This window comes from Stegostoma tigrinum, chromosome 9, assembly GCF_030684315.1.
Source record: "Stegostoma tigrinum isolate sSteTig4 chromosome 9, sSteTig4.hap1, whole genome shotgun sequence".
Lineage (NCBI taxonomy): Eukaryota > Metazoa > Chordata > Chondrichthyes > Orectolobiformes > Stegostomatidae > Stegostoma > Stegostoma tigrinum.
In genome coordinates, this window is record NC_081362.1 from 67623106 (window position 1) to 67635792 (window position 12687).

General features: G+C 39.5%; 1 protein-coding gene across 2 annotated transcripts in view; it reads right to left on the minus strand.

Annotated features, from left to right (window-relative positions):
• thada (THADA armadillo repeat containing) overlaps positions 1–12687 on the minus strand; it is a 387510-nt gene that overhangs the window by 164464 nt on the left and 210359 nt on the right. For both annotated transcript variants that reach the window (XM_048536483.2, XM_048536484.2), the window contains exon 28: positions 8510–8678. In XM_048536483.2, coding sequence (XP_048392440.2) covers positions 8510–8678 — 169 coding nt within the window. The remainder of the gene's footprint in view (positions 1–8509; positions 8679–12687) is intronic.

Genomic DNA, 12687 nt, shown 5'->3' on the forward strand with positions numbered 1-12687 from the left:
AAAAAGTTAGATTTTGTGATAGGTCTAACATTGAGGCTATCAGAGTGAAATTAAATAGTGCGTTCCACTGTTCAAATATGCTCAAGAAGTACAGCAATCAGGAAGCTGCTGTGGGATTTTCCATGATTTCTGTATATTTTACAGTGAATGAAATATTCCAATTTATACTTCCTGTCTTGGATTCTATGTGTCTCAGTGAGGATTGTTTAATCTGTATGGTTGAAGAGAGACTTAATTGCAAAACTGCTATGGCAGCCATAAGCACAATACCAGCCATTGTCAACAGTGAAATCCTCGCCATTTTTTGCACAAAGTGGAGACAAAGGGGTTGCGAAGGGAACATGTGATGAATCAGAATTTGTAGAAATTAAAAGCATCTATACTCTTTAATAATGATAAAGAAGGGGTGTGAAAGAAGGGATTATTTCGGAAGGGAAAACATGTACCTCCCGGTTAGTAACATGGTCAGGTTATGTTGCTTTAGACAGTAACATAACCTGTCGACATATGAAGGGCTACTTTAAGGGACAGTGGACTATCAGTTCCCATGAATATATATGCCAGTAACAGTAAGTTCTCCTTTAGGAGAAGAGTAGGGAAAAATAATAGGCTTGAGAACTAAAACTGCACCCATATCAATCATCTTCTGTGTAATTAATATCTTTAATGCATTAGCTTCTTTGCAGTCTTAGTCCAATAGGTAAAAAAAATTTAATCTTTAATTTGGATACAATATGCTTCCAGAGATTTAGTCATTTAAAAGACAACGTTAATTACTGCTGCATAATTTACATATTAAGAATTATTTCATGAAGTCTTGATCAAGAAGAAAAATATTTCAATAAATACTTCTACAAAGCCAGAAAGTATAAACACATTCACCTGAAAATGCAGTGCTAATTAACTTAACGTATAACAGATACTTGGGAACAGAGATAATTGAGGAACACTGAAACTATCAACTCTTCATTTTTCATATAATCGAGCTACAACAACCAAATAAAAGAGAGAGAGAAGAATGTGCAATCTCCTAAAGTCAACACTGTCAAGTCGTTAAAAATTACAAAACATACTTGAGTGACTCATCCTCAAACTAAAATCATAATCTGGGGCTAAAGCTTTGCGGCATCCACTCCCAATACTTTTGACTACCAATGGTGGAGCCCGCACATAATCAATTGATCAGTTGAGTCAATCAACTAAAAATTAGGATGGCAGAGGTCTCAGCTGTGCCCAGTTTTACTACTGCTAGAACAAAAAGGTATTGAAACGCACCTGCAAAGTAAGGTGTCCATCAACTCCATCTAATCTTGCTGGGTATGCATTTCAGAGTTGTTGAATCAAATGAAAATAGATCTTACTGATCAAACAAGTACCTCAAAGTAATAAATTTTGTGGGGACTGGGGGGTTGGGGGAGCAGCAAGTGCCAGAGAAGTTGGCAGCTCTAATGAATCACATCACTTGGGGGCAGTAGCTGCTGTTGGTAAATAACAATAAGGCCGGCTATTGTTGCTGCATTTAGGCCACAGGTCAGTGATGCTGGGGTAGTTCGCAGGAAGGCACCTTCAGTAGCAAAGGCTCGGGGATGGTCCTTAGTGGATCATGCCTCTTATTAATCAGGGACCCCTTGATCTTCAATTTAGTGTCTTTCAATGAAGATCCTACCCAAGATAATTAACCACTTCAGGACTTCAACTGGAAGAATGTCAATCCATAGTCCTTAAACCCTGAATCAGAAGCAAGATCCACCCATCAAGTACTCACCAGATTGAATGCCCATACTTTCACTAAACCAATGACAAGGCAGGGTATTAAATTCCACCCAGAGTTTCCTCAACATCTGGACTTGCAAAATCATAAAAACTCTATTATGTTTTTGCACAAGATAAAAACATGTTGCCCACTGCAGATGTCTCAAATTGCGTTCATGACTTGATCACTAACTGGAGATTTATGACAGTGAGCAAGGTGGTCATATTTTAAAAAGACTGAAGTGGATTTTTAGAATTGATTATTGCCCTAGAACGTGCGGTATTTGTTTCATTCATGTCACCAGGTGATGTACTATTTAACCTTTGAGGAATGTCGACAAACATGTCATACAGATCCTGTTGTTCGAACGGTAGTCACAGAGAAATCAGCGGCTACAATAGTACTGTTCTCCGAGCTGAAAAACAAATCTGAAATCTTCAAAGCCATGGGATCCTGTATGTTTCTACATGTTTCTGGATAAAACCATAATGACCATCAGTTACTGATGTTTTATTAATCCAAAGATATTGGTGTGGCACCTCTTGGCAATAGTTAAAGGCATACGACTAGACTACTGACTGCACAATTGTTCTTTGTAAATCACAGGAATATTTTAAAGTTATTTCAGCCATTTTCAACTGAAACATCATTTTTTTTTCTGTGCTATTGCCCAATTGATTGTATTAGATCATGCAAACGTGTACAATATTTCAGAACAGCACACTCGTAACTAAATTACTCAGTCTTCAAAATGTTTGCTCTAATCTTATCTGCATTGCATTGAAGCAGACAGCAAAATAGCTTTACAGCAATTGCTCATTTACCACTGTCCCATTTTACATTGCTTGGATTCGTGGCAGTTCTTTAATGAACCTGTAATCTTGATTAGCATTGTGGAATTTAGTAGTAAATTCTCTTCAGTGACCTGACATGGGACAGAGACCTAAGTGGTGCAATTGTGGAAGCGCCTCTACGGGTCGCTAAACACCAACCCTCCGAATTGTAGCCTCTTACCACTCATTCTTTCACTTCTTGCAGTATTGGTACATTCCACTCATTGCTTCCCAATTCTGAACCCTCACTGTGAGCTGGACTCTGGATAGGTGTAGCAAGATGCAGCAGCAAGAAAGTCAATGCTGTTCCTATCTCTTGTCACTCATCTGTGCAGCCTTTGCTTTTACTACAGGTCCAAGAGAGTGAAGAGTTGGAGTCAGATTCAGAAAATAGAATGCCTAGCAAGATCAAGGATCAACGATAGGATGGATTACGGAACAGGAGAGGCCTCGGATCAGAGGATCAACAGCAATCAGGATGAACAGGAAACAAATGTGAGATGAGGAGCAGTTTGCGAAGTAAGACTGGCAGCAAGCAGGAGGAGCCAAGTAGCAAGTTACCATATTGCATTCACCAATATAGAAATTTAGCAACGTGAAGCATAGGGTATAGTCCTTTAGACGTTACTTTCTGATGAAGAAGCCCTACAGAATCTAACTGTAGCTTTTTCATTGTGAAGTACAATGACAACTTTAAGTGAAAACTTACCGGCAAATTTATGTACTACACCGCTGCAAAAATTATTTCAGTCATACCTCATCTTACACATATCATCTTACTGTATAACTCACTTTACAATATTAAATGAATTAGTTGGATTATGAGACTGAATTAAGCAACATGATGTGATTTGTTATTCAATTGCACTGTAGCACCTGTACCACCGATTGGAGGCACTCCACTGTAGAATTCAATTTTGATGATAAAGTAACTCCATCCGTCACAGAGTAACATTTTATTTAGTCATGAACAATCCTTGGCTTTAGTACTACCTCATTCAGAGTCAGATATCACAGTGTCAGTATCTCTGACACTCCCCATTTTATGTCTGCCAGAGCTCCCTAATTGGACCAGATTAACAGACACAATCAGGGAACTTATTTTATGACATCCAGCTGGCTGATCATGTTACAATTTGCTTCCCTTCGGAGTGTGAGGACATAGGCCGACCCTTTTTTTTAAATCAGAGAGCCTCCTGGCACATTTTATTGCTGGGTCAGGTTCCTCCACCTCGGCATCCGATAAGAGCAGCGTGTAACACACTTTGCTTGCCTCTTGCACCAGGAACACCTCAGTAGAATTTCACTCTCCATCCAGCAGCGAAAGGGTACATTGGTCATGTCCATCTCTGATTCCGAGGGCTTGTCAACACTCAATGGAGAGGGTGGACACACAATGGGTTCCAGCAGCCTTTCAAAGTGTTTCGAGTGGTCGGGCAAGTTTTGTTCCTCCACCATTTATGAATTCATAGCTTTCATATGGCGCATCGTGTTAATTCAGGACTGTGACACCTATCCAAACATCATACATCATTGGTCCTGATCTTGTGAAGACAAGGCCTCTTACCCAAATAGGGCTATTTCCATGATTCTTACAGACAACTTCGTTTGAAGCCATATTTTGTCTTTGTTGGCACTGTGGGCACTGATCCACCAGACGTAACTTCTCACCAACATCTTCCTTTTGGAGACCTGTGGATGGTTCTGGTGGAATTCACACAGTATTCGGCAGCGACTTTTGCCCAGGACAATTAATCTTACTCCCAGTAACAAAATAAAATTCTCTAATGAGCTGGTCTCTTCAGTTCCAAAAAGATTTCGATTGTAGTTGTGATGTCCCTTATGTTTCTCCCATCACCACCAATTTCTTCAGTTTTGAAAGTACTGGATCCTTCTGTATCCAAAGCCTGATATTGTCTGCTGTGATTGGACGCATGTCCAGAAAATTCAATATCATTACCAACTCTTCTATTGAGGGTACCACTAATAGTGTATCTGCTAATGGGAGGGGTCTCAATGTATCGGCGTTCATTACTCGGCCACCCGGACGGTGTTATAACGTGTAATTATAAATACTTGGTATTATAGCCCACCACAAAATGTGGCCCAACGCTACAGGCTGCCTTATCCTCTTTAAGCAGACTAAGAAGGGGTTTGTGGTCTCTGATTATCACAAATTTTTGACAATCAAGATATCGATGGAACTTCCTGACTCCAAATATGATTGTCAATCCTTCTTTCTCCATCTGCATGTATTTACGCTCTGCATTAGACAAAGTACTGGATGCATCCACTACCGGACATTCTTCTCCACGGGGCCACCTATGAGTTAACACCACCTCGATGCTATATGGGGATGTACCACATGTCAATACTAGATCATTCTTGGGATGATAGTTTGCCAACATCTTACAGGATGATCGCTGTTTCTTTACATCACTGAAAGCTAGAGCATATGCATATGACCATTTCCAAGGCTGACTCTTTTTTAAAGAACTGATGCAAAGGTGTCAGGATGGAGGTCAGGATATGTATGAACTCTCCATAATAATTTACCAAAACAAGAAATGACTTTAGCTCCTTGACAGACGAGGGAGCCGTGGCGCCATTAATCATCTTTACTTTATCTTCCAACAGATGTAACCGGGTTTTGTCAACTCTGTATCCCAAGTCATTCACTTGGGGAGCCTGGAACACACATTTTTCCCTTCTTAGGCATACGCCCACCTTGGAAGAATGCCTTAGGACTATATCCCAGTTCTTAGTGCTCCTTATCAGTTTTTCCTGCTTTTCGAATGTCATCTAGATAAATAGCGACTTGAGGTAATCTTGTAAAATGCTTTCCAACACCCACTGAAAAATTGCACAGGCTGATGATATCCCAAATGGCAGTCTTGTATATTGGTAAAACCCTTATGGGTATGAATTGTGGCATACTTCTGGGAATCCTCATCTAACTGTAACTGCAAATACACATGGCTCATGCCCAGCTTCATGAAGGTCAACCCACCTGCTAGCTTTGCATACAAATCCTCAATGCAAGGGACTGTGCATTTATCCAACTGCGAAAAGCAGTTTATCGTTTGTTTAAAATTCCCACAAAGGCAAACTGACGTGCTGGGCTTGAAAAATTGATATGGCTGGTGTTGCCCATTGTACTGGTTTGATTGTTCCTTCGTTTTCTAGTCATGGTTTCTGCCTCTACTTTTTCCCGTAAGGTACTGGATGGGCCTTGCAAAATCGTGAAACTGCTCTCTGGTCAACATGCAAAGTGGCCTTGGGTCCTCTGATAGTCCCTAGACCTTCCTGGAAGATGTCTAGGTATTTAATTAGGACTTCAATCAGGTAACCATTTTCTAATTGAAAATTGTTGAGCAATAGGTGAATCACTCACAAACAACTTTGCTCTATAAAGCCTGGACCTGAGCCATTAACTACAATCACTGATATTTGAACCAGATGTTTCTCACAAAAGAACTAAAACCAAAGTTGTACTCCTAACCTGTAAAGATTTTCTAGTATAGGTTATCAGTCTAGCTGAGGTCAGACACAAACTTAAGATCTGGAGTCGAGAGTGAATTTTGTTAAAGACTGGTTCTGTGGTCTCTGATACAGCCATGCTAGTATTGACCTCAATTAGTGCTGGATGACCATTTAACCAGACGTTAGTTTTGATTGATTGTGATTTGGATGTTGCTAAGGAATTTAACTGTTCAAAACCAGATACAGGTGGATTTTCCAGGGTATGAACTCTCCTGGATACAAGCCTTTGAGTTATTTTACTCAACTTAGGTCGAGCAGGACTCTTTAGCCAATTTGAGTTCACGTACCAGCAACAACAGCAATGGCTTACTGGCTAGGATACCAAAGAAAATTTTAACTGTTTGGCCAAGGATTGGCTTTGTTTTGGAGTTTTGCTGTGGGCCAGCCTGGACTCCCTCTGGTCAGGATATGTCCTGAGTGAGACTGTGCAATTGCCTGCACTCAAATGGTGCTCCCCAAGCGCAGGTGGACTGGCAAGGGTGTCGACTTTCGTCAAAATAGCCTGCAACTCTAATGCTCCACTTGCCGCATTTTCCAGTGATAAAGCCAGTTGTAGCACCGGTTAGAAGTCCAGTTGGGCTTCAGTTACTCGGTGTTTTTTGCATGGTTACATCATTAATCTCACACACTAAATGGTTTAAAGCATCTCATTAAGGGATGAACCAAAGCGACAGGCTTTTACCAGTCATCCTAACCTAACAAAAAAAATCCCGAAATAGATTCCTCTAGTTCTCAAATTGCTGAGTGAAAATGGCAGTGCCTCAGAATTAGAGGAAACTTGGGGTCCTTAATATTCCTTAAATATGTCTGTCACTTCTTAAAAGACTTTGGTATCTGGTGCCTCAGGGATAGTTAGGCTGCTAACAACAGAAAAGGCTGTGGTTCCACAGGCTTTCAGGAGAATTACTCATTGCTGTTTGTCTGCCGTAAAGTTGTTTGCCAGGAAAACAATAACTCATCCCTTCCATGTACTAGGTCCTGTCCTAGACAGCAGGTTGAACAAGTCAAGCTTCTCAAACAAAGGCATGATATGAGAAATAATTACCTCAAAAGACTACTGTTGCAAGTGAGCTTCTTCAGGAATGTGCTTTACTCTTGTCACCACTGAAATAACTCCTCACCACCACGTCACCCTTTATTTGCACGTGAACAGTCCTTGACCTTTGTACTGCCTTTTCAGAGTGGCAGTATCTCTGACACTCATGTTTATATCTGTCAGCCAGAACTCCCTAATTGGGCCAGAATAACAGCCTCAATCTGGGAAATCATACTCTATGAGGTCCAACTGGCTGACCTCATTACAATCACTACAAATGAGACCGCAATAATTTGTGCGAGTTGCAAGGAATGTTCTTAGTGTCACAAAAACAAATATTGTCATTCACAGGCAAGAACTTGGATTTACTTACAATCATAGCACAGAAACACTGAATGGTGGCAGCACAGAAACAGACCATGAATCTATTAAGTGCACACCTGCTCTCTTCAAAAGTAATTCAACTAGTACCACTCCTCCTCCTTTACTCCTTAATGTTGCAAATGTTTTCTCTTCAGGAGTACTTAGTTAATTTTCTTCTGAAAGCCATGATGAAAGTTACTTCTGTCACCCTTTCAGGAGCAGCTATTCAGACTGTACTGTTTTGCTATTTAAAGGTTTCCTCAAGTTTTCTTTCACTCTTTTACCAATCCCTTTAAATCCAAGTCCTCTTGTTTTGTACCCTTCCACGAATTAGAACAATTTTCATCTTCTTTATTTAAACTCAATGATTTTGGGCATAACTACAGTGGATTATTTTCACTGAAATTTAGAATCTGCAAAGGATAAATCAAACAGTAAATGCAATGGATTAAACAGAATATTTAACTGGCAATGTAACTGGAGAGTTTTTGATGCTTGTGAGCACTCAAAATGTTTCTACTCCTTCATTTAGACAAATATAGCCAGACCACGAATCAGAACTCTGAATGTCTTACAGACATATTGAATTTTCGGATCGTCTTATTTCTTTTAAACAAAGGAAAAAGCACAAGTTGGGCCAATAATTTAACTAAGCACGGAATTCACTGACTGCTGAAAGGCTCCTTGTGTGAACCCCACCTGGGGACATGAGTCAAAAGACAGGTTTATGTTTTTACCCTTCCTAGAATGTACAAAACAGAGGTACAAGTCACTTGTAACCATGGTCTGTGGATGGTTGAGCACATGTAGGCTAGTGTGCTGTGTGGGTTACAGCTTGAGGACAGCCCTTAAATACTCCTAATTTGCAGATAAAAACTAAAAGACAAACTAGTTTGTTTTGTTATCACAGTCCACTTAATCATTTAAGCAACAAATGAAAGCCACTTTCAAAATGCTATGATTTAATGTTTTGGACTCTACCTGCAGTAGTACCCCATGGATGTGGTTCTGTCGTATGTGAAGATCTGTGGCAGCAGGTAAGGTTTCCATCAAGGACACTGCCATAGGAAGTATTTGATTCACTGCGACAAAAGGAACTAATGCACAAGCTGCCATTTCACGAGAGCGATATACAGGTGAGTGGCCACACCTGCAAGAAAACAGATTATATAAATTTGACTGAGAAGTGTGGCCAGTTATACATAGAACATTACAGCCCTCGATGTTGTGCCGACCTGTCATACCGATCTGAAGCCTATCTAACTACACTATTCCATGTACGTCCATATGCTTGTCCAATGATGACTTAAATGTACTTAAAGTTGGCGAATCTACCACTGTTGCAGGCAAAGTGTTCCATTCCCTTACTACTCTCCTCGTCTTAATCCGAGTAGTAACAAATTAGGTGTGTGTCTGGCATGCTTGGGTACAAAAACATTTGAATGCTGAAGACAAAATGCTGGTAAACAGTCCACAAAACTTGGCACCAATTAGATGTGTAGTTTTTTTTAAAAAATACTGATGTTTTAAAAATTTATTTACATTTTCTTTGTAATTGAACAAATCTGCATGCCTTGTGAATAACCTACACAATTTCTTTTATGATCAGGAACGTTAACTGAATTTTACAGCAATGCAGAAGAGATTTTTAACAATATAGATATAACATTACAAAAGTGAGGGTGCAGATTTGATTTTATGTATACTAAGACTTTCCTTGTGCAACCATACTCCTGAAATCTCAAAAACAGAAAATAAACACATACAAAGTGTGAAGCTGGATGAACACAGCAGGCCAAGCAGCATCTCAGAAGCACAAAAGCTGACGTTTCGGGCCTAGACCCTTCATCAGAGAGGGGGATGGGGACAGGGTTCTGAAATAAATAGGGAGAGATGGACCGAAGATGGAGAGAAAAGAAGGTAGGTGGAGAGGAGAGTATGGGTGGGGAGGTAGGGAGGGGATAGGTCAGTCCGGGGAGGACGGACAGGTCAAGGCGGCGGGATGAGGTTAGTGGGTAGGAGATAGGGGTGGAGTCAAGCCCAGCTTGTCCCCGCCTCCCTAACCTGTTCCTCCTCTCACCTATCCCCTCCTCCCACCTCAAGCCACACTTCCATTTCCTACCTACTAACCTCATCCCACCTCCTTGACCTGTCTGTCCTCCCCGGACTGACCTATCCCCTCCCTACCTCCCCACCCATACACTCCTCTTCTCTCCATCTTTGGTCCGCCTCCCCCCTCTCTCCCTATTTATTTCAGAACCCTCTCCCCATCTCCCTCTCTGATGAAGGGTCTAGGCCCGAAACGTCAGCTTTCGTGCTCCTGAGATGCTGCTTGGCCTGCTGTGTTCATCCAGCTTCACACTTTGTTATCTTGGATTCTCCAGCATCTGCAGTTCCCATTATCTCTGACACACACAACCCAGCTACTTCTATGATATGCTTTAATTTAGAAATTCAGAGAATTAAATGGTTTACATCTATAAACTGTCCACTGAATTCTGTATTAGATGATTCATATGGTACCAAGTTTAGTAAACTCTGCAATCACATCTTATATATTTATTTAAGACTTGTGTACCATCACTATCCATTTCCTGATCTCATAATGGATACAAAGTAAGGTATCCACCAGTGTTTGATTTGTTCATATTCATCTCTCATCATAAAACAAACTCCCTGATCATTTCCATTTTACTGAAGTATAAGGATTATCCCTTTGCAACTGTTTAAACTTTTCTACTGTAACGACCTGTTGCAATCAACTCTTCTCCAGGCCATCAATCTAACCAAACATGCATTATTACAACATGAGATATTTGTTTTCTTTTAAAATAATGGATAAAAGTGACATCAACATTTTAAAGTTTTTTTTCCAAAAGTGACTTTATAGTGCGTCAATGAAGATGAATTACATATAAATATGACCGTTGGACTAGCGGATAGTTTGTTCTACTGATGATGTAGCTGCTTTGAATTTTTTAAAAAACTCTATATACAGAAATCATTACATTCTTGTTTCTCCCCAGAGTGAAATGAAGACACATCATATTATCTGTAACTAAGTAATTCTTTCCTTTTCACTACATCCGGTCATCCCTTCTTCATAAAGTCCACTGGCTTTCAAGATCAAAATATGGCAATTAAGCTTTTTGATTTGTGCACCTTCCCAAGATCTCCGTTTAACAATTCGACAGTTAGTAACATTTTATACAATTTTAATTTTACGATCGTGGAGATTATTCCAGTAAAAGTTGATCAGCAGTAACTCAGTCTCAATTTAAGTTAATTTAAAACTAGTAGCAACACAAGGTCAGCCTCATTTTCCAATGCAACAGGTTTTAGGAAAATTTCAGACAAGAGCTCTATTTCCTATGACTCATCCATTACATTAGAAAATAGAAAATCAGCAGCTTTTTCAGCTTGCTCAAAACACAACTTTTTACAAAAACTTATTGTTGAAGTTAAATATACAAGTGAAAACATATAGCCACAAGAAAATCTTTAAATCTACTCTACTACAGAAATGAAAATAAGCAATTGACTTCCTAGATGGAATAAACTAAATTAAAGCATTGCATATATAACGTATATTGTGTTTTGGATGCATTACAAATATTGGGCAGCATAGTGGCTTAGTGGTGAGCACTGCTGCCTCACAGATCAAGGGACCCGGGTTTGATTCCAGCCTCAGGCGACTGTCTGTGTGCAGTTTGCATATTCCCCCGTGTCTGCGTGGGTTTGCTCCGGTTTCCTTCCACAGTCCAAACATGTTCAGGTTAGGGGAATTGACCATGCTAAATTGCCCTTAAGGATGTGTAGATTAGGTGGGTTATAGGGGGATAAGTCTGGGTGGAATGTCCTGAGGTTCGGTGTGGACTTGTTGGGCCAAAAGGGCCTGCTTCCACACTGTAGGGATTCTATGAAATTTTATGAAATTTCTGCACACAATGAAAGTGCTACAAAGTGATAGAGGGTAGAACAACAAGAAAAGATTTGTGCAACAGCCCAACCAGTATATTTGCATTCTTAAGACTCATTAGCTGGGAAACTTCAGTCTAGAGAACTGAAGCTTTAAATCAGCTGGTGCTCAGGCATCGATACCATTCTCTTTGTTTAAGTTTTTAAGCCAGACTCTTATATAAACCACTCTTGAAAGATGGGCCATTTTTAGCTGAGGTGCTGGCAGCAAGGTGTAGGGGATAGTCAGAAGGGGGAAAATGGATAACTCCTTTTGCACATGCCTTAAGATATACATAACTTTACAATTAGATTCACAAAGCAAACGTAACCTGTGCAAGCAACTGACTTAACTTAAAATTGGCAAAAATAAAATTTTTAGCTTGGAGTCAACATTCTTTTACTATATAAATATATTCACTTCCAAGGGAATTTTAACAAGAGTTCCAATTTATTCAACAATTCATTATTTTGTTTTGTAACATTTTGAATGATCCATTTACTTCTTTACAGGACATGTAAGCAATAACCCTTTCAATGCCAGCAATTCTTTACAATCAATCATACAAGGCGAGGTGGAAAGAGCAACATGAGTACAGGAAACAATAACTTGAATTCATTGATGTAATAAGATGCTTCAAAGTGCATAATAAAGTGTAGAAAGAAAACTAATTATTAAAATATATAGAATATGTCATACATTATATATATATATATATATATATATACACACCAAGCAGTGACAGGGAATGTTCACAGATGTAGCTGAACAGGATAAAAAATTAGGTTTTGATTATCAAAATTGCAAAAGCTGGAGATATTCCGTAGTTCTGACAGCATGTTTGAAGGCGGCAAAAAAAAGTTAGCATTTCAGATTAATGACTTTTCTTCAAAACAAACATCAACTCTGTTTCTTTGGACCTGGTGAGTATTTTAAGCATTTACTATTTTTATTTCAAACTTTCAGAATTCAGTTTGCTTTTGTAGAAGGTTGATGCACAACCAGCAGGAATCCAAAATTGTAAAATACAGTATTAATGACATGTAACAGGAGAAGGAAAGAAGAGGAAACAAAAATGTTTGCATACTAATAGGAGCAACATCTATTTGCTTAAATAAAACAAACATATTGGAGACTGTGATAACAAAATGTGAGGCTGGATGAACACAGCAGGCCAAGCAGCATCTCAGGAGCACAAAAG